This window comes from Sturnus vulgaris, chromosome 20 (genome assembly GCF_052056855.1).
Source record: "Sturnus vulgaris isolate bStuVul1 chromosome 20, bStuVul1.hap1, whole genome shotgun sequence".
NCBI classification, from domain to species: domain Eukaryota; kingdom Metazoa; phylum Chordata; class Aves; order Passeriformes; family Sturnidae; genus Sturnus; species Sturnus vulgaris.
The window spans coordinates 9564466-9590914 of NC_142262.1; the positions used below are offsets into that span (position 1 = coordinate 9564466).

A 26449-nucleotide genomic window follows, 5' to 3' on the forward strand; every position below is an offset into this window, starting at 1 on the left:
ACTGGAGGCTTTTACTCTTCACTTTCTGCCTTCTTGCTGATCTCCCTGCTCTTGGCTCGGAGCTTGTTGACCTGTGACTCTGCAATGTCAGCCCGCTCCTCGGCTTCCTCCAGCTCATGCTGGATCTTGCGGAACTTGGACAGGTTGACATTGGACAGCTCCTCCTGGAGATTGGAAGAAACATAAAATAATAAAAAGTTTTAACCTGTAACATTGCTAGGTGAAAATATGAAATAAAGAAAGTGAAACGAAGCAGAGACCTACTACCACAATGTTGACCTGGGTTCAAACAGAGCTACACAGGGGAAAACATCAACATAGAATCCCACTTCCACCTGGATAAACACTGACTGAACACAGTGATACTCACAGCCTCCTCAGCTTGTCTCTTGTAAGCTTTCACCTTAGTTTGCAGTTTGTCCACTAGATCCTGCAGCCTGAGAACATTTTTCCTGTCTTCCTCAGACTAAAGAGAATGACAAGAAAGAGAAGCATCTCTTTAACCCTCCTCTACATGAAATAGAGAGTAGCATTTCTATTTGACATTGCTGCCCAATAAGACGGAAAGGATAAGCTGTATATTGTTAACATGACCAGAAAGTTCTGGTGCTTTCATTATTGTCCTTTTTGTATGTGTGACTCAGGACAGAGAGAAATCCCTCAGGGCTACATTTTGTGTTCCAGCAATAAGAGTGTATCAACACAAAGAAGATTCCTGCCTTACCTGGTAGGTCAGTTCCTTCACCCTGCGCTCGTACTTGCGCACGCCCTTCACGGCTTCAGCGCTGCGCTTCTGCTCAGCATCAACCTCCCCTTCCAGCTCCCGCACCTGCAAGGACAAGCCCATCCCTGCAGCTTCCCTGGCAATGTCTCTCCAAGGACACGCTCACTCACACACACACCCAGCCCTACACACCCTGGCCTCCAGCTTCTGGATCTGCTTCTTCCCTCCCTTCAGTGCCAGCTGCTCGGCCTCATCCAGACGGTGCTGCAGGTCCTTCACTGTCTGGTCCAGGTTCTTCTTCATCCTCTCCAGGTGGGCACTGGTGTCCTGCTCCTTCTTCAGCTCTTCTGCCATCATGGCCGCCTGATCAGAGCAAAGGGTCAAAGCCATTTTACGGTTGGAGATATTTTGGGCAGAGTACATTCACCACCAGCAATGCCAGGAGCACCCAACTCACATCTGTGATGGCCTTCTTGGCCTTCTCCTCAGCATTGCGGGCTTCCTGGATGGTATCCTCCATTTCACCCTGGATCTGGGCAATGTCTGTTTCCAGCTTCTTCTTGGTGTTGATCAAGCTGGTGTTCTGTTGAGCAGCATCAGAGGTTTGTTTTCGTAAGCTCATTATTTGAAATCATGAACATTACAGGATTTTCAATAATTTAAGACATAATTATGGAAATAATCAATACCAGAGATTTTTCTAGTAAAATTTCTTGTCACTGGGGAAAAAACATTTTATTTTGGATTTTTTTCTCCAACAATTCATTTTATTCATTTGAAAAACTGCTCAGAAATATAATCTGTGCCACATGTCATCCACTAAGGCTGGCACAGGAAAGTAACAAAAATAGAGTAAGGGAAAAGTCAATGAAATGCCTCCTCTTCGGCATTAGGGAAAAGTAATCCACTCTCAGCAACTGAAAAGAGGAAAAATTTTGTAGATGGAATGAATCCCTTCCAGAATAATTTCATCAATTGAAACTGGGTACTTTCCATATATTTCTGCACGTGACTGCTTGATGGCTGTTATGACACATAGCTCATGTCAAACTCTGCTTGATAAATGCTAAATCAGAACCAGGAGTTCATCCCCAATTTCTTGCTATTAAACAAGTACAGGAGGATTTATCAGTGCTACGTTTCAGCCAAAAAGGAATGAATGTTGCTGTGGTCTCAGAGTTCCATTCCCTGACTGCTCAGAGAACTTGGCATGTCCTTGTGAATAATGTGTCTGAGGATGCAAATGAGGTAGAAGCATGGGTGTTATTGTATGCAGCTTGGGAAAACAACCAGTGCACACATTTTTTTCAGCAAAGATCTCTTTTAGTAACATGATGAATAATGCAGAAAAGAGGACTGCCTTACTCCAAGCTGAGCATCCAATGATGACTGGAATAAAGCATGAAAGTGTTCTCCCAGTTACCAAGAGTACCATTCCTCACCAAAGGACCTCACCTGGCTGTGGAGGAGCTGCACACGCTCACTGGCATCCATTAATTCCTGCTCAGCCACTTTTCTCGACCTCTCTGTCTGCTCCAGGGCTGCCCGGAGCTCCTCAACTTCAGCCTGCAGCAGGTTTGCTCTGCGTTCCACCATGGCCACCTGCTCCTTCAAGTCATCCTGTGTCCTGAGAGCATCGTCCAGATGGATCTGGGTGTCCTGGGAAGCCAGTGAAAGAAATTATAAGCAGATTTAGAGCTCCTGTGGACTGCAAATATTAACCAAGATATTTCTCTGTAGGCAATTTCTGTTCAACAGACCTTGAGCACTCCCTGTGTATTTCTCAAGTTCTTCTGTGCCTCTGCAGCCTGGCGGTTGGCATGGCTCAGCTGGATCTCTATTTCATTCAGGTCTCCCTCCATCTTCTTCTTCAGCCTCAGGGCTTCATTCCTGCTCCTGATCTCAGCATCCAGAGTGCTCTGCATGGAGTCCACGACTCGCTGGTGGTTTCTCTTCATCTGTTCGATCTCCTCATCCTTCTCTGCTATCTTCCTGTCGATCTCAGCCTTCACCTGGTTGAGCTCAAGCTGCAGGCGCAGGATCTTCCCCTCTTCATGTTCCAGGGAGGCCTAGACAAGAAAAAATAAGAATACTTTTCATATGGCAAATGTTGAACCTATGTTTAGATAACATCTCTACTTTTTTAAGACCTCTTCTCCTCTTTTGTCTGGGAATGAAATAAACAAGATAGAGATCCAAGACAAGTAAGAGAGCAAGAAGTAATGCTGTGTACCTCAGCTTCCTCCAGAGCAGCCTGGATTTCAGATTTCTCCTGCTCAACCTGCTTCTTGACTTTCTCCAGCTCATGAATTGCCTTTCCTCCCTCAGCAATCTGCTCTGTGAGGTCAGAAATCTCCTCTGTGGGAACAAAGATCAATAGCATAATCAGGCACAGAGCTGAATGGGAAGGGTCCTGTCCCACCAAGGTGACAGGCATCTCTGCAGAGCTGCAGGCACAGACCCATGAACAATGTTGGCAATGGCTGATAGTGAGAAAGGGCAGCGAGGAGCAGAGGCGCAGGGACTTACGCTGCAAGTTCTTGTTCTCCCGCTTCATTGTCTCCAGGTGGTCCAAGGACTCCTCATAGGCATTCTTCATCTTGAACAGCTCCGTGCTGAGAGAGCGCGACTCCTTCTGGGAGGCCTCCAGCTCAGCCTGTGTTTCCTCATACTTCTGCTTCCATTCTGCCAGGATCTGCAGAGAAACGGGCTGTGAGTAGGGCTGTGGCCATCACAGGGGCATGCTCTGGCCACGAGTGCTGGTGCTGGAGGCCAAATGACCTTGTCAAAGTTCTTCTGCTTCTTATCCAGAGCAGCACAGGCAGCATTGGATCTCTCCACATCAATCATCAGGTCCTCCACTTCATTCTGCAGCCTCTGCTTTGTCTTTTCCAGGGAGGCACATTTAGCATTGACAGCCTCAACATGTTCCTCTGCATCCTGCAGACGTTGAGCCAGCTTCTTCCTGGGAGGAGAGAAGTGGAGAGCCACGTTAGAGCTTGGAAGGGCATCAGTTCTCTACTGTCATGAGTTGGTCACTTTGGAGGTTTCAATCCAAATACTTCCCACAATGTTTTTTGTTGTCCGTGAGTGTATGTAGCCAACAAGATGTATCACTTCTGTGTCTTATCACTTATGGAGTATTAGGCCTGTCTTAGCCCTTCTAGCCCTAATGCCTATGTTTTCCCTTCCAATCTACACTTTTTCTCTCCTTCCCTCTCTTCCCTTTTTTTACAAAGACAGTATATCGTTGCCTTCATCCTGCTCTTGTCTTAACCCACTCTGAGACTCCAGGTTCCCTTGACCAGTTTCAGTCTTCTCCCATTATTTCCCATCCCATTCCCACGTACTTGGCCTCCTCGAGCTCCTCCGTGCGCTGAATCGCGTCTGTCTCGTATTTGGTTCTCCACTGGGCCACTTCACTGTTGGCCTTGGACAGGGCTCGCTGCAGCTCCCCCTTGGCCTCCTGCTCCTCCTCATATTGTTCCCGGAGCAAGTCACAGTCGTGGCGAGCAGACTGCAGGGCGTGGGCCAGGGCGTTCTTGGCCTTGGGGAAGAATAGCACTGTGGCAGTGAATGGAAATATCCTGGGAAATCTCCTGTCTGAAATGCAGATGGACACTGATTCTGCTATGAGTAAGGGCAAGCTATTGAGTGGAAGTGGAAGGTCTGGGAATCTTCAAAACGATTAACATATAGACATATAGGGAAGGAAGAACAAAACTAGTATGGGAAGGCTTTCACTGTATTACCTAAGTTTTTTTTCTCTCTTTCATTTTGTTGATTCTGTAATTTCATACATATCTAATGCTCCTCCTAGACAGAAGGAATCCAGTGGACAACTCAGAATTTGGAGAGCCTTCTTACCTTTATCTCTTCCTCTAGATGCCTTTTGAGTTCCTCAATCTGTTGGGTGAAAGCCTGTTTGCCTCTTGACAGCTGAGAAATCAGAGCATCTTTCTCATCTACCTGGCGTGAATATTCACCTAGGAGTTTTCAGACGAGTAAAAAAATCTTGTTATGACTTATGTAAAGGTATTAATTTTGATAATAAATGCCAATGTAAAAATATTTTGAGTTCAACAAAATTTTACTTCTTTCATGGATTCCTGATCACTGATACTTACCCATATTTCTTAGAGGCTAGAAATTACCTGTCATGTAAAATCCAACCAGCCTTACTCTATGTTTGCATTAAGCCTTAAGTTTACAGAATGAGTACTACAGTGCCATCCATGTGCCATCCCAGGGCCCATGGGAATCTCAGGAGGTATAACAAGGCCAAGCAATCCAGGTGAGGCCTAGTTTGCTGAGTAGGGGGAAGGATCACTCTCCACTAACCTGTTGGCAATGCTTCTCCTAATGCAACTCAGGATTCTCTCAGTGTTCTGTTGGCCATCTTCATCACAAAAACACATTTTTGTCTCAGGTTCCACTTAGTTCATGTTCAGTCCTCCAAGACTCCAAATGATTTTTACTTTTTTTTTAAAGGACCCAGGCAATATACAGTATTCTCTTAAAAACACAAATGTCTTACCAGATTCTGTTTGTAGCCGAGCTCTTTGAGCACTAATGTCATTAATTATGCGCTGCTGTTCTTCCTCCTTCGTCTTAATCTCACTGAGTTGATCTTCTAGGGAACGACACATCTTCTCCAGATTTGCCTGTTTGCATTAGGAACAGAAGGAAAGATGTTTAGTGGTTCAACTCATAATCTGTAAGAAGCTGAAGTCTTACAAAGGAAGAAACAATGATTCAGAAGCCAAAATTTCTCAACTAACTGATATATATTTCTATGAAGTTTCTGTCCCCATTTCCAAAAGCTGTATGTTCCCTGCCCATTGCAGGGCAGATGAAATGAGATGATCTCTAAACTCTCTTCAAACCCAAACCATTCTTGGATTCTATAACTTATGAACTTCCACTAATCTATTTTCAATAGGTAAAAAGAATGATGGGATACTGTAAAATGAAGAATTAATTTAAAATTCTGTTTGTCTCTCAGAGATAATAAAATTGAAGTATTAAAGGAAAGAAAAGAAAATTAGGAATAAAAAAGAAGGGGCAATTACTATTCTAGGAGTAATTTCTATTTCAGATAAAGAGCAATACTGTCAGTGCTTCTCATTTTGTAATATTCTGAACCAAGCAATGAGACTCCAGAGTTCCTTATTTAGGTGTCACAGGTGAAATTTTTTAGCTCTCACCCAAAGGATACAAAAATTATTTAAATAATACTAAAATGTTTAAAAACACATTCAAGTTGCAAAGTGCACTAATTTATTCTAAAATATGACTAACTAAAATTTAAATGTTAAAATATAAATGCCTGATTAGGTTTGAAATAATGAGAAGAAATAATTGTGTACCTTGGCTTTGGAGACAGACTCCATGTTGCTGGCTAAGTCATCAATCTCCATCTTCAGCTCACTCTTCTCCTTCTCCAGCTTCTGCTTCACACGTTGCAGGTTGTCGATCTGCTCCCCCAGCTCAGCTGTGCTGTCCGCGTGCTTCTTGCGCAGGGCGGCAGCCGTGGCTTCGTGCTGCAGCGTGGCCTCTTCCAGGTCACGGCGCATCTTCTGGAATTCTGCCTCACGCTTCTTGTTCATCTCGATCTGAGCTGCTGTGGCCCCTCCTGCTTCTTCCAGGCGCTCACTGATCTCCTCCAGCTCCCTGGACAGGTCAGCCCGATGCTTCTCTGCTTTAGCGCGAGAGGTTCGCTCTGCCTCAATTTCCTCCTCCAGCTCCTCAATACGGGCCTGCAGAACAGCAGGGACCCTTCACACCCGTGCCCTCCTCCTGCCTGAGCTGAGCCTCAGCAAGGCAGGGGAAGGAACAGACACTTGCCTGCAGCTCCTTGATCTTCTTCTGAAGTTGCATGCCCAGAGCTTGTTCATCCTCAGTTTTGCTCTGGATCTGGCTGATTTCAAAGTCTTTCCTTTGGGCCAAGTGAATTGTGTTAGAGCTCAAAGAAAAAAGGACAAGTTCTGCAGGCCAGCCCTCAGGTGCCCCAGAGCCACACTTACTTCTTCAGTTTCTCATCCAGCTGCTGCTTATCATTCTCCAAATCCATGATGCTGTCCTGGGCCAGCTTCAGGTCTCCTTCCAGTTTCCTCTTAGCTCTCTCCAGGTCCATGCGCAGTTTCTTCTCTTGCTCCAGGGACCCTTCCAGCTAAACACAACAAGACCATCAGTGCTCTACCAGCCTGATCAGGCTCCAGACCTGTCCTGGTCCTGCTCCATGTCTGTGTACTTACATCATCCACTTGCTGTTCCAGCTTGGTCTTGGCTTTGGTCAGAGTATTGACTTTGTCCTCCTCTGCCTGCAGGTCATCCAGGGTCTGCTGATGGGCCTCTTGGAGGGCTTTCTTCTCTTTTGTCAGCTTGGCAATGGTCTCATCCAGGGCTGCCATCTCCTCAGTCAGGTTTTTCACCTTTAGGAAGAAAGGAACAAGCATAAATAGAAAATGGTGCTTAAAAACTTCATAACAAGACAAATCTTTTCCAGAGTGTGAGTGACAGGTTCTGCCTCATACCTTGTTTTCGGTGGCATGTTTTTCCTTCTCCACCTTGGCCAGTGTTAGCTCAAGGTCATCAATATCTTTCTTCAGCTCTGAACATTCATCCTCCAATTTCCTCTTCTTGGCTGTCAGCTCAGCATTCATCTCTTCTTCTTCTTCTGCCCTCTCTGTCAGCTCCTTAATTTTGGCTTCCAGCTGGATTTTGGTTTTGATGAGCTGGTCACACCTTTCCTCAGCATCAGCCAAACCATCAGCTTCCTACATGATTCATTTAAATAAAACAGTTTTCAACCTGAGGCTACTGGCTCAGATGTAGGCTTTAGACATCTAAATGCCATCAGATTAATCCAAATGCTTGCTTGTAAATACAGTTTTAAGGGCATTATTGCTGCTATATTCTTATTTCCACGTAAAAAGGGAAGCAGTGAACTTTCACCACCATTTTTCTTGAAGAGGCCAGGACCATAAATGCCAGAGAAATATCCTACACTCTCAGCCCTGCCTACTCCATCTGAATTCACTTGTGATTCTCCAAACAAAACAGACAACCTTGATCAGTCAGTTGATAACATATCAAAATTGTAAAATCTATGAAGTTCTATAAAGATGTGATACTGCCTGATATAATCTCTGTCGGTCAGAGCATGGCACTAATAACACCAAGATTGTGGTTCAATCCTGATATGGGCTATTCACTTAGAGCTGGACATCATGATCTTTCTGAGACCCTTCCAACTCAGACTATTCTGTGATTCTAATTGCTTCTGTGAGTTACTGTGTAGGATTAAAACTACATACTGTAAACTGAACTATTTTCTGACTGGAAATTGATTATTTCTCTCCTGATTTAAAAGTGCCCAGAACTATCTTCAATAGTTAATTGCAGATTAATGTTTGCAGATTTCAACTTAGCTATTCTTTGTAGGGTTTCTTCCTATTTTATCAAAGATGTGTATGCTTTAAAAATAATTACTATTTTGGGATAATATGCCTTTACTGAGACATTTGATTTTATATAAGATGCTACAAGTCAAGAACTTTAGCAATACTCACTGCCTGCACTTGCAGCTGCAGGTCATTTTTCTCCTGCACCAGGGCCACCATTTTCTCCTCCAGTTCCTTCCTCTTTGCCTCAGACTTTGCAAGCTCCTCCTTGGTTTTCTCAAACTCTTCCTTCATGTTGGCCATTTCCTTCTCAGACTCTGCACTCTTCAGCAAGGGCTTGATCTTGAAGAACAGCTTCATCCATGGCCAGTGTTTGACATTCATGAATGAACGAACGTTGTACTGGATGCAGAAGATGGATTCCCTGAAAGGTAATAATAAAATTTGTTTTGGTGCATATTTTAAAATCTATAAAACATATTTAACAGTATATATTAATATGTATAACATGAAGTTCGACACATAATACTTTTTAGTTATATATATATATAGACACAACTATATATATATTTACTATATATATAGATACTCTATATATAGTATCTATATATAGTATATATGTATACATATATAGTTCTATATATCTCTATGTGTAAAATATTTATCATGTATTCAATAAACATTTCTCAATAATAGTTATATCACATGTATAATACATATATTTCCACTGAAAACCTTCTAGTGTTATGTATGGTATCGACCTGTATGGACAGTTTTGGAGTCCAGATGTTTGGCTCCCTTTCATGGCCAATGAAAAGGAACACTTTTGTAAGTTGACCTGTTTGCTTTTATGAAAGTTATCAAAGGAATGAGGATGCTTTTCTTGTGACTGAGATATGCCTTTCTCTCTTTTAATTTAGCAGTGACCTAAAATAATTAGCTTAGACTAGATATTGAGTTTCTGGACATACATATAATAGCCATTAAATGAATTCAGGAGTTATTAGTACGAAGTATTAAAAAAAAATGTTTGTTTCACTAAGTTGGGATTTTATAGTACTTCATCTGTTTTCAGGATATACTTTCATATTGACAGACTGAATTAATGAGAAATAAATTAGATTTTTTTTGTGAAGCAGCTTATTTTCAATTTTGTTCATGCCGTTAGTATCTGATAAGGATTGGCCCAGCAAGCTAAGTAAATATCTACCTCCTCTCCATCATTTTCTTGAACTCCACCCTCATCAGGTAACCCCTACACATGGCCTGGGTGCGGGTGATGAGCTGTGCCAGCTTCTCATCCCTCATCTCTTCCAGGAGTCCCAGCAGCCCAGCTTTGAAGAACACCTTGAGAGAGGCAATGTTGCAGCACATCACTGTCAGGTAGAGCAAAGCCCAGGGACACAGTGAATGGGGGGGTTTGTACCTTGGTGTGTCCAAATTTGTACTGGGTATGGTCCACATCGATTGACCCAAGGAGCTTCTCAGAAGCCTTCTTGCTATCGATGAACTGTCCCTCGGGGATGGCACTGGCATTAAGCACCTTGTATCTGTAGCAGGAAATAAAATATGGGGAAGGTCCGATTCTTGAAAGCTCAGCCAAACCTGTACCAAATTATGCCATTGTTAAGGTTTTCTGAAGTGGGATCAAGAGTGGAAGGTAAGTGAATAAATCTGAACTCTTTCATTGTATAGAAATTGAACTCTTATGGGTAAATACATTTTTAGGGAAAATTGCATTTCCCTTACTCCAAAGATTTTTGACACAGAATGGGTACTGATTTCTGTGGGTAACCGCTGATGTATTTCACATGCCATGTTATCTAAATGCCTTATTTCTAAATGAGAACTTTATGTGCAAAAACAAAATATGTGGCAAGGAGAAGAAAATCTCAGTCCTAAATAGTGGCAGTATGTACTATCTATTTTCCAGCTGATATAGAACAAGAAGCAAGATACTTTAATTGTATTTGGTTTTCAAACAAGTTAGTCTAGAATGTCTTTTAGTGTCCTTATTCACATATTTGGGCTGACATGTGAAAGTCATCTTACTTTGTTCTCTAGGTGCCTAAGTCTTAGGTAATCCACTTCCAGATACTTAGTTAAGTAATAATTTATCTTATACAAGAATATGAATAAAGAACAGGAATAAATAATAGTCCTTTTAACTTTTTTTTTTCTCAATAGTTATAGAAAGAACCTGGATGACTCACTTGGAAAATTTTCTGCACCTAAAGGTAGGTGCAGTGAACCTCTCCCATAACTTCCACAGTACTTAAAAATAGGAAATGCAAATTATTCAGCATTTGTGGATATGGTGGAGGGTGATGACATGTAATCTGACCTCTGTTTGAAGTCAGCATAGAGGATTCTGCTGGGGAAGCCTTTCCTGCAAATCCTGATCCCTTCCAGCACGCCGTTACAGCGCAGCTGGTGCAGCACCAGCTCGTGCTCCATGGCACCTAATAAATCACAGAACGAAATTGTATATCATTTTACTGCACAGAGGAGATCAGATATATCACACTCTGAAGTTCAACAACTTACCAGGTGTTTTTGTTTCATTAGGAATAAGGCACCGCACAAAATGGGGATGTGTGCTTCTCAAATTGCTCATCAGTTTGTTTAAATTTTCCTTAGGAGCAAGAACAAAGCCTTGGATTTAAAAGTGTCTCTTACACAATCTCAATACTAGGTGGAGATAAAAACACTGCAATAAAACCATGATCATTAATTTTTTTACAGAACTTTTGGGCAGTTCTGAAAGAATACTTCCCAAGATTCAGTAAGAATTCCTCTTTAGTAGAAGCAATTAATTTTATCTTTTCTGAACACAAAGATATATTAGATCAATCTAAAGCTTTTCTGAACTGAATTTTCTGTTTTTCTTTTCATAATGTGGTAAGTTTAGAATGATTATGCTACAGTACCCGGAAAAGAGCTGAGACAGTCTGGAAAGAAGAACCCTTCTTCTTGGCGCCCTTCTTGCCACCACCGCCACTGCTCTCTAAAAAGTAATAAATCACTTATAAAGAAGTGAACAACAAAAATGCACAGAATCTGAAAAACCTTTTATGTTCATCTTAAAAATCTATCAAAACTAATAATATGATGAAAATTTGCAAATGCAGGCAAGGGTTAAAGTTAAAACAAGAGACTTGAATTTTTCAGATGACATTAGAAGGAAATCTAATGACTTTAAGCTGAAATTTAGAAAATGCAGTAGGGATATGAAATGTAGTATTTTACATAGATAGATATTTGAGAGACTAAACTAATAGCTAGTCAATACACCAAATGCAGTGTTTATGTATCCTTACATCTAAGAGTATGCATAAATTTAACAGTGTGTTGATACATCTGATTGTATTCCCTGAAGTATTTGAGAATGGCCCATAGTGCAGAAATCTGGTTTCTCAGCTAGCCTGGGTTAATGCTTTTGTCTCGTTCTAAAATCTACAGATCTGTTAAGGTCTCTAGGGAATTGTAATATCCTTTATTAGACTGAGATCCAAAAAGTAGACAAGGTTTTGGGTTTTCAATTTAGAAATGTAAATATCATTGCAAAATATTATTATAAGATTTTAGTTTCCTTTTCTGTAAATTATAGTAGAACTGATTTCAAAGAAATCACCTGCTTCTGCCCCACCAGCAGATGCAAAGAGCAAGGCCAGAGTCTTCAGGGATGATTTCTGATATAGCCCCACAACAGTTTCATTCAGAGGGTCCTTGTTCTTCTCCAGCCAGCCAGTGATGTTGTAGTCCACTGTGCCAGCATAGTGCACCAGGGAGAAGTGGGCCTCAGCCTTGCCCTTGCCAGGCTTGGGCTTCTGGAAGTTGTTGGACTTGCCCAGGTGCTGGTCATAGAGCTTGTTCTTGAAAGAGGTGTCAGTTGCCTTGGGGAACATGCACTCCTCTTCCAGGATGGAGAAGATACCCATGGGCTGGGAGAAATAGCAACATGTGAATAAAGTGTGGAAGGAATAAACAGAGGCAATGTATGTAAGAAAAAGGAATGGAAGATAAAAGTTATACCAAAAAATTCTCCTCAGTATGTGTAATCTTATGCTTCTCCAGGAAGGGCACTTTTTTAGTGGATATGCCATCAGTTATACAAAAACAAGCTCCCCCAAAAAATTCAGGGTTGTGATGTAATAAAGATCTAGCATGTAGAAATTGATTTTGTACATGTTTGGTGAAAGTGGAAAGCAAAATGAATAAAAGTAATTGCATTCAGATATAAGGAAGAGTTTAAACTTCCTGTATGCTCTTTCTTTAAAATGAGACAGAAAATTTCTTAAGAAATGTTAAAACAGAAGTTTCACAACTGAAAAACTATTAAATATGTGACAGCCAATAACCTTCTCAATGAGCTCAATGCAGGCAGCCAGGTCCATGCCAAAGTCAATGAACTCCCATTCAATCCCCTCCTTCTTGTACTCCTCCTGCTCCAGCACGAACATGTGGTGGTTGAAGAACTGTTGCAGTTTCTCATTGGTGAAGTTGATGCACAGCTGCTCCAGGCTGTTGAACTGCAGAAGGCAAATATTTACCTGTGAGTTTCTGTTCCAGGAACACCTTCCATCTTCCAAAAGTCTTTATTCTTATCCCACTAAGGTCCATCATGATTGGAATCTTGTATTTCTAGTGCTGGAACTGGATAGGTGCCTGGCATTTTCCATCCTCTAATGTATCTAACCTTTTAGGCCCTGGCAGTGTCTCAACATATTTCTGAGCTCTGAATAGATCTGCAGAGCTTAGTCCAGTCCAGCTTTTCATTTGTTTGAATTTGTGTACATTACCTGTCTATTCCCAAGTATTCAGAGGAAATCTGGCTTCAGCATTAACAAAATCTTCCTTTAAAAAAGGCATATTTTAACTTCCTCAAAATCTCTCTCTGCTATTATTTATCAGTTGTTCAACAGTTTTTAATGCAATTTACACTTCTGCATGCAAAACAAACATCTACAAATAAATAGAGGCCTGTGGGATACTACATACAACGAGAGCCAGAAGGGTACCATTCTTAGAGGAAAGGCAGGATTATCCAATAAATAGAAATAACCCATGTTTGAAATAAAGCACACCCCAACCCCCAAATTATTCCAATTTCCTAATGTCTCTTCCAGGAAAGCTTTATGGAGATCCTCCTCTTACATCAAAGATCTCAAAGCCAGCAATGTCCAGGACACCAATGAAGTACTGCCTGGGCTGCTTCGTGTCCAGCTGTTGGTTGATGCGAACAACCATCCACAGGAACATCTTCTCAAACACAGACTTAGCCAGGGCACCCACTGAATTGTACACCTAAGAAAAAGTTAAAGGAAAGCTACCATCTGCAGCAAAAGAGGAAGTTCAAAAATTTTAATTCAAGTCATTTTGGTTTTTATTATCACTTGTCTCTTACCTGCTGCACAGTTTGGCCCTTGGTCACGTATTCATTCCCCACCTTGACTCGGGGGTAGCAGAGGGCCTTGAGCAGGTCTGCTGAGTTCAGACCCATCAGGTAGGCAGCCTTGTCAGCAACTAAGAAAACAAGCATAGAGCAGGATCAGATATTAGCTCTCCAGTGAAAGGATCTTGCAGTAATTCAGATTTCTGCAGAAGCCACATATACATTACCATATCCTTTAAAATACTGTAGTTTTTCTTGACTTGCCAATTTTTTCTGATTTAATCTATATGATTCATAAAGTTAAATATTGTTGCAATACTTTTACAGTGAGCATGCAAGAGACTAGACAGACAAGAGGACCAAGGACCGTGAAAATGGCAGATGAAACAGTCACAGTTTCTGAATAAACAGAATAAGAAAGTGGTTGGTGTTCAAGTACACTGCACTGAAAATTGTGGTCAGTGAAACTCTCCCGTCATTGGAGAGAGAGAGGAAGATTAGTGAGGTATAATGCCAAAAGTATGAATAGGACATCTTGTACAACATTCATGGTCAGACTATATTGTCCCTAAGGATAAACATCAAACACATTAAGTCTTTCCCAGCTCTCACTTTATCTGCAGCTAGGTTAACAAATACAAGCACCACTGCACTGCATACACTCTGTCATCACTTTCCAATTTGCTGTCTGTCTTGTCTCACAGTGAAGCTGATAGCAAGCACCAGTATTATTTACAGAGTTCTTCAATGTGAGAAGGCCAAACCTCATTATATGAGATTTATAACAGATGCTAATTTTGAGCTGCTTTTATTTTATGTGTTATTTCCAACAAGACATTTAAGGCACATTTATAACTAGAAAGATGAAACAAGAAGAAAATTTCTAATTTGGAGATATATATGTATTTATGTATATGCACACAGTGATTGTATATAAGCTACTGCACTATAATTATATCATTATTCATTAGTACTTGAGAGTTGCTCCTGGTTCTGTGTCAAGCCTGGGAAGCTTCCATTCAAGACATCAACAAAGCTTGCTTTACTTTTACCTGACTCACACTCTGACAGAAAAATGAAGCATGCTTTGGGAGTCACTGGACCTAATTTTTTCATTGTTCAAAATAATCTGCAGGTTCCACTAAGTGTTCCTCCAGAGAAGTCCTCTGGCTTAGACCCACTGCCATTCTACAATAGTGGCACTGGGGAAATGCACAGGCTGAGTCAATCATTGTGACCCTGACATGCTGCCTTTAACTGAGTGTTCACTATCTTCTGTGCTCTGGGATGGGTTGTGCTGGTACCTTCGGTGCCATCAGGCTCTGCCTGCTCCTCACGCTGCTTCTGCTTGAACTTCAGGTTCCCATAGTGCATGACAGCCCCTGTCAGCTTGTAGATGGCTGTTTTCTCATCTGGAGTGAAGCCCAGGATGTCAATGGCACTCTAACAAAGGAGTTGTTAAGGTGAGTACCCCAGCTGTTCAAGGTCAGAGAAATGAAACTTCACCTAAGACAACTTCTGCTACTTACATCAGTGGCCATCAGCTCTTCCTGGTCGTTAATGCTGGGAACTGTGATCTCACCCTGACTCACGTACAGATAGTCATAGGGGTTGGTGGTGATCAGTAACATCTCTGAAAAGAAGGACGAGACACAGCCAGGTCACATGCAATTGGCATGGAAAGGAATTCAGTGTTGTTCCATGACCTTTGCCTGGAGGATCTTTCCTACCAATTAGCTCTGGCTTCTTGTTGGACATGATCTGATAAAAGATGTGGTAGCTCCTTTCCGCCTTGAGCTGGAAAGTGACTCTGGACTTCTCCAGCAGATCTGGCAAGGATGGTAGGACACAGTCAAGCACAAGAAGTGGGGAAGGCTGGAGGGAAGGGGATCAGGCCACAAGGGTGTCTTACATGTTTCAATGTCAGCAGAAGCCAGTTTGCCTGTGGCACCAAAATGGATTCTGATGAATTTACCCTGAGAGCAGAAGGAAAGTCAATCAGGACTTATTTTACCAATCCAGACAGCAAAAGTATTCAAACTGGTGTTGACAGTTGTCCCAAGTAACAACTCACAAAGCGTGAGGAGTTGTCATTCCTCACAGTCTTGGCATTTCCAAAGGCCTCCAGCAGTGGGTTGGCGCTGATGATTTGATCCTCAAGTGTCCCCTGAAACAAAAGTTTTCTTGTCATGATCTAGCTCATCATGAAATTGGATAATTGCAGATGTCTAGCCCTGGGACCTCACCTGCATTTTGCCTGAGGTTTGCTCCTCCTTCTTCTTGTCCCCACTGGCTGCAATTGTTGCAAAGTACTGGATGACACGCTTTGTGTTCACAGTCTTCCCGGCACCGGATTCTCCGCTGCCAAAGCCAAGAGAGAAGCAGAGGGTGCGTGGTCAGGCAGGAGGTGCCCTGGCACCAGAGAGCCCCGCAGGGACCCGCACAGGGGGTGTACGTACGTGATCAGGATGGACTGGTTCTCCCGGTCTGTGAAGAGACAGAAACAAATAGACTTTGTAAATGAAGAGCACAAAAGTACTGAAAATGAATGTAAGTCATGGCAAGTAAGAAAACCTGCATTTTTTCCTTTGTTTGCTCCTATGCCTTTTTTTCCATTTCAACTCCTTGCAAAGCAATTTGTCCTTACACTCTTTCCTTGAAGTATATTCACAACACTTATGACCCAAGCTTAGATGGTTGTGGATTTGATGGTTGGACTGTTGGATAAGGAATTCCCTAGGAGGATGCATGAAAGGGGTTGCAGTCAAAGGTAGCATGTCCAAATAGTTAATGAATGGTAGAAAGACACATAAGGACTTTTTCCCAAGTCTGTAATGACAGAACAAGGGGCAGCAGATTTTGTCTCAGAGAGGTTGATTTTATGATGATGGTGGTGAGCCAGAGCAACAAGTTGCCCAAAGATGTTGCCAATATCCTGCAAATAAAAGTGTTCAAGGTCAAGTTAGACAGAGCTTTGAGCAACCTAATCTAGTTGAAGATGTCCCTCCAAATGTCAAAGGGAAGGCCCATGACATTTTTAAAGATCCCTTCCAGCACAAAACATTCTGTTATTCTATAATCCTTTGCCATGGACATTGAAAACTCTTTAAGAGCCATGTGCTTCTTCTCTGTTCCACTCTATGGTCCTTTCTTTCTCCTGCATACAGTAAATTATTTTCATTTTCAACTACACAGGCTACTTTTAGAGCAGCTGAGAAAGGGAGAGTAAAGACCCACGACAAAGGAATCCTGATCATGGGTAACGCTTTGGAACTCAATAGCACAGAGAAAGAAAAGAATGAAAAAGGTGGAAGCAAAACTCACAGCACTACATAATCTTATTTCATTTTCCATGCCAGGTTCTATCAAGACAAAGCAGAACAGTTATGATCTGATGCTTATGATGAGAGCTACTCACCAGTGAGCATGAACTGATAGGCGTTGTCAGAGATGGAGAAGATGTGTGGAGGGGCCTCCTGGCGCTTCTTGCCTCGGTAGGCCAACACCACCTCGGGGTTGTACACCGGCAGCCACTTGTAGGGGTTGACAGTGACGCAGAAGAGACCCGAGTAGGTCTGTGAGGAAGGGACACAGCACGTTGGCTTCCCCTGAGCCTGGCCCAGCAGCTCCTGAGGCTGCCCAAAGGAAGCTGCTGCTGCCACTTACGTAGATCATCCAGGCTGCGTAACGCTCTTTGAGGTTGTACAGCACGGCGGGTTCGTGGAGGTGGGTCATCATGGCCATGTCCTCGATTTTGTCATACTTGGGAGGGTTCATGGAGAAGATTTGATCTTCCTTCACAGTCAGGGTCTGTCAGAGGGCAGGAAGGTACATACACGTCAGCTAAGAGCTAAGAGTGGGAATGAACTGCTGTTCATAAATCTTGCACTTTACCCACCTCTCCCCCTTCAGTCTTGACAGTGATTTTTCCCGGTTCCCTGCTTGTGATTGTGCTCTTCACATAGGACTCCTTTGCATGTACCACAAAGACAGATGACTTTGCATCAAAAGGTTTGTTCTGGGCCTCAATTCTCTCCTTCTCTGACTTCCGGAGGTAAGGAGCTGCCTCCCCAAAGATTGCCATCTCGGCGTCTGTAGACATGGCTGCTGCTTACTACACGTAAGGCAGCGAGTATCTGTGAGGGTAGAGAATATATTAAAACAGCATGTGATGGAAGAAACACCCCTATAGCACATTTAATTGCTCTTCTTTGGGTATCAACTAAATTGCCTTTCCTGTTTCTGCTAATTCAGAGTTCTCTTCTGCAATTTTTTTCTTTTGTAATTATTTTTTTGTGTGGTCAGATCTTTAGTCCTACTGGACAATTGCATTTACAGAAGAATGCTTTCTGTCTTTTTGTATTTGGGGTCCCAGCGTAGGAAGGACATCGGGCTGTTGGAGAGAAAGCAGAGGAGGTTATGGAGATGCTCCAAGGGATAAAGTCTCTCTGCTCTGGAAATAGGCTGGGAGAGCTGGGGTAGTTCAGTCTGGAGAAGAGAAGACTCCAAGGAGAACTTCTAGCAACCTCTCATTACCTAAAGGAGTTCCAAGAGACTTGAAATTAAACTTTAGACAAGCACCTGGAGCAACAGAACAAAGGAGAATTTCTCACAACTGAAACGGGATGAGTTTAGATTAGATATTAGGAAGAACATTCTTTACAACAACAAAAACCCCAAACTTTGCCTTTTAAGCCAAAGACAAACTTCATGACACAAATTGTTGTTATAAATTCAAATGAATGGGTACAATTTCCTGACTGGTTTTGTCTCTAACTACATGTTTTTTCACTTTATTCATATGTTATAAACTCAAATGAGACCATTCCACAAAATAATCACATATGGTTGAAAAATGGTCACAGTTTTTCGCCAGCAATTTTAACACTGCTCATATTATCTCACATTTTCTTACAAGATTCCTAACAGGAGTAATACGAACTATTCCTAGGTGAAATAAGATTGCTATATTATACATCTTATAGTATATAGTATAGTGCAGTGTATATATATACTATGTCAATATGTATATTATGTTATTATATATTATAGGATATTAGTTTATATTTGTACATTATATCTATATTGTACATTGACTTGTTTTATAGACATTGGATGCTTTTCTCACAATATATCCTTATGATCCTAACTATCAAAAACTATAATAGATATAGTAGGTTAGTATACATTAGTATATGTATGTATTGTGTCAGTAGATTGATTTTTTAAAGGATGAAACTATTTTCTTTTGATTGTTTTGTTTGACATTTCCTGAAATCAATGCTATGCTAAATCTCCTTCACTGATTCGAAGCATGCTGGTTATATTCCTTAAAGGATTGCTTGTTGTTATTTTATAATTTTGAGGGATATATTCTAGTGACAATATTTGACAAAATTAATATAAATTACTGTGAAAGTAAATGTGAAGAGTTTATTTTCCTCAGTGGAAATATTTAAAACTGAATTTAGTTGCAGTTCCATCTCTGTTTTTCCAGTTATCCAAGTAGGTATCATCCTTTGTTCAGTTCCGTATGATTACAAATATTTGCTTATACAATTTTGTCACAATTATGCATTATTTCAGAAGCAGAAACAAGCCTATAAGGATGCTCAGACTGGAATGCTTGCATTTAGCACTTTGATGTTTTGATACACAAAATTTTAACAATATTCCTCAAGCTTCTATGTGAAAAAAAGAACTTATTAACATTATTTAAATATCTTTTTTCCTGTTGCTTCACAGTCAGTGCCAGTGACCCTTGATGTTTGAGATAAATGCAAAAAACACACCCCAAATAATTGGAAAGTGCTTTTCTTCTGATTTTTTTTTACCCCCTCAGGACAGTTTCTCCAGGAACTGGTGTCTGCTGGAGATTCCTGGGGAGAGTTTGGCAATGCTGCTTTGATCAGTACTTTAAAGATCATGCTCTTTAAGAATCTTGTGACAAAAATAACAACAATACAGTCCAATTCTCATACTGTATTTATACAATGGACATAGATATAATGACTACCAGGATTTCCAGCACACCTGCATAGAAGCCCTGCCTTACAGCAAATCTACCTGACCCTAAAAAGTGAATAAATCAAGATCTTACCTTTTGTGAGACAAAGGGTGGCAGATTGGAAGACGGAGAGTATTAAAAAACGGATTAGTAACTTACTTCTTACTGCTGCACCCCAGACAACAGTTATTGACTGAAAGCAAATGGATGGTTGGAAAGCAGACTGAAAATCCCAGCTGACACTGGCAGACCCCAGTGAATGAATGTGAGCATCCGTAGGAATGCACTGGAACTTGTGGAATGCAGGGCCAGTTTCCCTTCATTCCCGACCTCCCTAGTCCCAAGCCCTGAAACTCTTACCTTAGAGATTTCTGAGAAAGGACAAGACACACAGATCCCAGGGCACTTTTATAGGATCTGATCTGCATATGTAGCCACCACCTCCTCTTTCTTAGGTCAAAACATTTTTGGCAATCTTAACTCCTAACAGAATTGCGATTCATATTAGAAGTGAATGGATATAATTAGACATAACAGGTCTGTGAATCAATGTCCTATAAATAATTTGACAAGAAAGCATGAGAAGGGGGGGAAGTGGGAGGGCGTGCTAGAGGAGATGAAAGGGGCTACATTGGTTCTGTAATCCATCGGATGCTGACTCGCACAGAAACAGTGAAGAGTAAGAGCCAGTGTGTCTCGTAGGAAACATGTAGGGATGGAGAGAAAGCACAGGCTCCTGCCTGCTGCAAGTACTCAGAGCCTTCAGTGTGGAAAAGCAGGAGAGGTCCTGCTGAGAGGCAGGGTTATTGCTAGAGGAAGAAAACCCCAATGCAGGAGGAAGCATCTGAAAAGGAACAGAAGTTGCAGAAGTGAGAATCAGGAGATGATAAGAAGACAAAGGACTGGAATGGATCAAAGCCAAAGCAAGCGAAGGGAGGAAGAATGAGACTGAATGTAGTGATAAGGAAGGGTACATGAATACAGAAGAGGAAGTCCTTGGAGGTGTTTAAGAAAAGACTAGATGTGACACTCTGTGCCATGGTTTAGTTGATAAGGTGGTGTTAGGTCAGGTTGGACTTGGTGATCTCAAAGGTCTTTTCCAATCTGGTTAATTCTGTGATTCTGTGAAGTATATAGGGTTGGGATTCCAGTGGGATAACAGCAAGTCATAATGGTCAAAAGAAGCAATAAAATATAAAGATAAAAGCTTGAAACCCTGAAGTCATCGAGTTAAGTCCCAGACAAAAGACACAGGAATTGAATTCTTGTTTTTAGAGCTCCAAGATCATACGAACAGCACGATGGAAGCATTGTACAAAACTTAAGAAATATATCCCATTGGAATCAGGAGAGATAGCTGCTGTCTCAACATAGGGTAGTCATTCAGCATTACTTTTGCAAGATAAGTGTACTAGGAAAGATTTAATAAATTTACATCCTCTAAAATAGTCAGTCATAACCAATGCTGTTCTGGAAGACAGGCAATTATTTTTAGAGGGATCTGAACCTCATGATAAAGCCAATCTACTGTTCTGATCTCTGGGATATTCCTCACCCAGATTAAAGAGGGGACATGTTCTATGTTCACAAGGATCAGAGTGGTGAAGAGAGCAGTGGAACCATTTTCTTTACTGAGAAGCAATTTCCTCCCCATGCAACAGATCTGGATTTGTTCAGGGTTTGGGGGTGCTTGGTTTTGGGTTGGGTTTTTCTCAGTGTGGTGGTTTTGGTTTGTTGGTTTGCTGGGATTTTGGGGTTTTGTTTTTTTTTTTTTGTTTGTTTGTTTCTTTTCATGTATTGACCTTCACTTTCCAAACTACAGTTCCTACCACAAACAAGAAGATCTGAAGTGAGTCACATTTCAGCAGCTTCACCTGGTCCCACAGCATATTGCCTCCCCAATTACAGTACCAGTTGTGCTCTTGTCTGTCGTAGCATCTCCTACTCAGAGGTCTGGATAAGAAAGTGAGGTAATTCCTTCCTCCTCTTCTCTCAGCTGTCTGCATCTCTGTGATGGCACTGTAATCCTGGGTGTGGGAAGGAGATTGACAGACATCAGTTTCATGTTTGGAGCAAATTCCCACTGAAGATAAGACTGAGGCCTATGCTTTAGCCCTAACAGCTAAACCCTCATCAGAACATAAAGCAGCACTTCTTTCATGTCTTTAATGCAATTATGTATGTGAGAACTGGAATTCAAGTTAGTTTCAGGTGTTTCAAGGATGTTGTTTTATTTTGCTGGTGCATGCAGTTTTTGACCTGGATTAAAACTGGCTGCAAAGAAAAAAAAAAAGAAAATAAAAACTCATGGTTTTCCCACAGTCATATGTAATACTGGCATAAAGCTGATAGCTGCCTGAAAGGTTGATTTGCAAGACTTTTTATCAAATAGATAATGAATAATCCATAAAGGTTTGAAGACTCAAAATGAAGTAGTTTGTCAAAGGATTTTTCAAAATCACATGAAATTGAAAATTTCCACAACCTATAACATATTGCTTGATCTGTTTTCACTTCTATTTTTCCTTTCCTTTATTTGCCTTTATATTCCCAGTCAATGTCCTACCAGCATGGGAGCTTGAGTTCATAGGGACTGGAAAATGAATCAATTGTCCCATTGAAGTTGTCAACCTTAGACTGAGCTGAAACATATTCTTAATTTTAATGATGTTGTCTACAATGGCAGTTCAGACATTCAGCTCACACACCTGGAGATTTATTTGGGCGTGAAGATGACTAAAAATAGATATTCGAGTTTGGAGTTGAATCTCACCCACACATGTAACAAACCTAGTATTGAACCTCTATCCCTCACTAAAATTTCTCTCTCTGTGCTGGTTTGACACATAAGATATTTAGAGGAGGAAAAAAAGACATCCATGGAAGTTTTTTTCTGAGAGCTTCCTCTGTGTCTGGCAAAAAACAATGAATGATGGGTTTTGAGAACTGACAATGTATTAAACCACTGAGAAAGCTGAACATGCCTCTGTGGAAACACATTCTAAAACTAAAAACCCCGGGAAAACTTGTTACAGTAACACCAGCCTGGGCACCTCCATGTGGGCCGGGCTGGGCCAGGCCGGGCAGGGCTGGGCAGGCTCTGACACAGGGCTCAGGAAGCCCACTGGGCCCCATTTCGGCCAGGACCCCCAGAGTTTGATTAGAAAGAGGGAGGGGAGGCCAGCTCAGCTGCTAAGATCCTAGCCCAGCCCCGCTTCCCTTCGGTGTGGCCAGGGGGCCCATTCTGGGCTGAAGTGTGGCTGCTCTGCTAACATGGGGCTGATGTGGGGTCCTGCCGCCTGCCTGGGCCGAGCTCCAGGCCCGGGAGCAGCTCTGGGCAGGGCCCACCCTGCTGTGCCCCTACGGCCCAGAGGGGGCTGAGCTGGGCCCCCCAAATGGGATGTGCCCAGAGCAACCATCACCATTTCTGACTGGGCCACTGCCAGCCCGGCCCAGCCTCAGCATGGCTGCTGAAAGACTCCCTATCATAAACAGCTCTGGGCCACCACCTGACAGGAATCACATCTGCAGGTCCAGGCAAAATATTACCTCTTTTACTGCCCAGATAGGACTTGCAGATACTTTGTTCTCTCTCCTGAGTGAAAGAAAAGGACAGAGATGGAGACACACACAGAAAACATCATAGAGACACCGAAGTCAGACAAGAAGGAGGAGTCAGGTCCTAGATGAGGGAAGGAGAGTTGTGGATTGAAATTTCTCTTTTAAGCTGTGGAGAAGATACTCTTGCTTCCCTGTAACTAATAGAAATGCATTTTTTTGGGCAGATGAAGCATTCACATTGAGGCCATGAGCAGAGGCATTTGTGTTGAAGTAAGCAGATGTTGAAGTAAATGTGATCCCATGAGAAGTCTGATCAGAGATGAGAGATGAAGACCCCTGTTACCCCTCAGGGAAGAAGTTCCTGTTTTCAAAGGCTGACAAGAGCCTTTTCTTGAATTGCTAGTCCTTAAAATTTTTATGCTCCGTAGGTTGACATGGCCCATAAATTCAGCAGTGGGAAGGCTGAAAAATGAGAGGGATTTCATGATTGCAGATTTCCCAGGTGGCTGCTATTTGTGGAAATTGAAACCACAAGAGAATTGTATCTTGTGGAGAAGTTTCCATAGAGTGAAGTCTCCTCTCCCTATGTAAATCAGTGAAAGATGGTAAACTGATTAATTATTTCTGTACATTGTCAGTGTGAAAGAAAAGTTGTGGGGGGAGGAGAAAAGTTCTGAAAGTTTTATTCTCATTCTTATTATTTTTTTCTTGTAGTTTCTGGTAATAAAGTTTTTCTTTGTACCCTTCAAAGTTTGAGCCTGTTTTGCCTTCCTCCTAATCCCATCTCACAGCAGGAAATGAGTAAATAATTCTAGTGGGTGCACTGGCAATTTGGCCAGCGCTAGACCCACCATGCTAATTAGTGCATTGGCTGGGAAATATCAAATTGGCAAATCAAAACCACTACACAAAATTGGTGTTTCCATCTGGTTGGACCAAAACTGCAACACTCTGTGTCAAATTTGTGCTGATATTTTGTCTTTGTTCATTCTGAGTGTGTTCACACTAGCAACAATTACTGAAGCTAGCATTTCTGTATTGCTGCTCGAGAAAGGGGACACAGCAGTTGTCTGAGCAGAGGAATCTATAAATCCTTCTAGCAAGGCTGCAGTGAAGTGGGAGCCCTGAGCAGTCTCTTCAGCCAGCTCTCAGACTTGTTAAAAGGTAGTGGCTTCTTCAAAAAGAAAATGTTTAAGGCACTTAAAAAGGGCAAACTTTTTTTATTGAGCATAATGGCAAAAACTATGCCAATAAAAATTTCTCCTTTTTAATATAACCTGTTCTGTTCATACTTTACAGTGTGTTAAGTTTGGGCTAACAACACAGCTTTCCAAGCAGCCAATGATGATAAACTGTAACCCCCAATAAACACCAGCTGGAAAACAATTGCAGCTGATTGCAGTGGATGTTCACTAAACAAATTACTGCAACCTGAAAGGGCATAAAGACTAACTTAGGATACATTCCTGAAAAACAAAAAAAAAAAAAGAAAGAAAGTATATAGAGAACAAAATAAATTATTTCCTATTTTAGCTGTATTCTAGAAGTTGTCAGGGTCTCCATTGATTTCCTGGCACTTTCCTATCTGCCATCATTGGTGCTTCATCAGTGCTAAATAAGCATCATGCCACAATATTTTTCTTCATTACCTATCTCTGACAGACTCACTCTCTGCTCCCCTCCCTCATGCTTGTGCCTGGACAAAGAGTCTGCAGCTGGTCAGGGAAGGTGCTGGCTGGGAGATGTCAGGGCAAAGCACGGGGTGACAACAGAGGCTGAAAAAATAGTGAAAACGGAAAGGGAACTGTTAAAATTCCTAGAAAATATGGATAAACCATTGAAAGAGCTTTAAAACCAGTTCATGGCTGGCATTTATGGGTGTGTCTTTCTGTACTGCCTCTCGCAGGGCCCAACAGCACAGTAGAGCAATGTGTTAATGGAGGTCTCTGATGAGCCCTTAGAAGAGTGGGGCATTCAGAAGCACACTGACACATCCTGTGATGGGCCATGCAGCTGGGCCGTGTTTGACATCAGAGTCACAGGGAAGACAGGTCCTGCTCATTCAAAATGTGCTGCAAAGGCCCAAAGAGTTCAAGGGAGCACCAAAAAAATCCCAGAGATGCTCAGCTGTGATGGATCCTAAACTATGATTTCTACAATAGATGGATTAGTGTCCCTTCCCTGCTCCAGCTGTCATCTGCTGCTCAAATGTTATTTTTATATTTAATTAGGAATGTTTATAATTTTAAAGCAGTGGTTTTACAGCAGTTGTAGACTGGCTGAAGGATTAGAAAGGCTATCCAAAAGGGACATATGAAGGTCAGCCAGGGATTGACAGCTCTGGTGGGATGGCCAAAGATGTTTAGGACTTGCTTTAAATAAAGAGCAAGTTTGAGGGAGCTGCTAAATCTTGACACAAAATACCAACCAAGTCAGTATCCCACTCTATGTCTTGGCAAAAGCAAGTTTATTAGCAGCAAGAGAACCTATCCAGCTTTGCTTCAAATTTACCAGGTCCTTGGACACGTTGAATGGATTCCCAAACCTTCTAATTTACTTACTTATCTGTGAATTATGATCAGTGTTTAGACACCTTATCCAAACAATGTTGTAATTCACCTTACATTTCTAATCAACATGTAAATGTTGACTGTCTAGTTCAGCTTAATGCAAAATGAAATATTGTGGGCTAATAATCGGTTCTTAGGAAAACAAAGAGGCACAGTATGTTTAGAATGACAATAAATAGACAGGACAGTCAGGTTGTGGACAGAGCTGAAGGGCTGAACCTAGAAAGGCAGTGGAAGATTTGACTAAAATTATAAATACAGTCCTCAGTCTTAACTATTCTTTATTCCATAGCCCTTTAAATGTGGATTCCTCTCACTCATCCTGCATGTGAATGGATATAATTTTGTACTATGCATGGAATAAAATTACTTCAGAGAAAGGGAGTGGGGATATCTCTTCCTGCCGCTTCCCCACCATGTTAGTTTGACTGCTTGTCACTGCTCGGAATGAAATTTGAGTTTCCCATACTTTTAATCTTAATATCTTTCAATTAATACAAATTATATATATATATATATATATATATATATATATGTAGTTATATACATATTTATATATATATGCTGTGGGTATGTATGCTAAAAGTTTCAGGAAACTTTACTCCTATTATTTTTTTTTCTAAGAAGATGAAAATCACTCGAAATAATGTAGTCTTAGTCCATCAAAGAAACACATACTTATCGTTGTGAGAGGAAGAATAAATCCATATAATTATTACCATCCTTCATGCATTTTTGAAATGTAAGTGTAAAAATACTTTGCTGTTTGTTATACCTTTAAATTTG

At 41.5% G+C, this 26449-nt stretch overlaps 1 protein-coding gene and 1 long non-coding RNA gene across 2 annotated transcripts in view; one reads left to right on the forward strand and one right to left on the reverse strand.

The window, feature by feature from the left end:
* The window catches only part of LOC148221594 (uncharacterized), a 77829-nt gene extending 51407 nt beyond the window's left edge, over positions 1 to 26422 (forward strand). Inside the window, exons 8-13 of the long non-coding RNA XR_015807808.1 lie at positions 8445 to 8561; positions 9379 to 9513; positions 10318 to 10367; positions 11042 to 14988; positions 15864 to 16075; positions 16885 to 26422. This is a non-coding gene — a long non-coding RNA (uncharacterized LOC148221594). The remainder of the gene's footprint in view (positions 1 to 8444; positions 8562 to 9378; positions 9514 to 10317; positions 10368 to 11041; positions 14989 to 15863; positions 16076 to 16884) is intronic.
* Positions 12 to 17627, reverse strand: LOC106858391 (myosin-1B). Its single transcript, XM_088176575.1, has 38 exons — positions 17424 to 17627; positions 17192 to 17335; positions 16944 to 17100; positions 15985 to 16012; positions 15772 to 15886; positions 15600 to 15692; positions 15438 to 15501; positions 15256 to 15354; positions 15055 to 15158; positions 14830 to 14968; positions 13538 to 13656; positions 13288 to 13437; positions 12492 to 12662; positions 11780 to 12074; positions 11061 to 11137; positions 10678 to 10765; positions 10475 to 10592; positions 9557 to 9680; positions 9341 to 9477; positions 8299 to 8554; positions 7261 to 7503; positions 6982 to 7158; positions 6751 to 6896; positions 6572 to 6662; positions 6094 to 6483; positions 5262 to 5388; positions 4592 to 4710; positions 4075 to 4271; positions 3506 to 3689; positions 3254 to 3419; positions 2958 to 3082; positions 2485 to 2793; positions 2180 to 2383; positions 1182 to 1307; positions 917 to 1087; positions 725 to 829; positions 371 to 466; positions 12 to 164 (listed from the first exon to the last, which is right to left on the reverse strand). The coding sequence occupies exons 1-38, from the start codon at positions 17625 to 17627 to the stop codon at positions 12 to 14; spliced, it is 5811 nt and encodes a 1936-aa protein (XP_088032701.1).
* Positions 26423 to 26449: the final 27 nt, after the last annotated feature.

Bases quoted from the DNA above. Each gene is read 5' to 3' on its own strand.
- LOC106858391 (XM_088176575.1), bottom strand. From the start codon at position 17,627: ATGTCTACAGACGCCGAGATGGCAATCTTTGGGGAGGCAGCTCCTTAC. The intron at 15,502-15,599 runs GTGAGTTGTTAC...TTCTGCTCTCAG, and splicing joins ATGACAACTCCTCACGCTTT to GGTAAATTCATCAGAATCCA. The intron at 14,969-15,054 runs GTAAGTAGCAGA...CTCCTTTGTTAG, and splicing joins AAGAGCTGATGGCCACTGAT to AGTGCCATTGACATCCTGGG.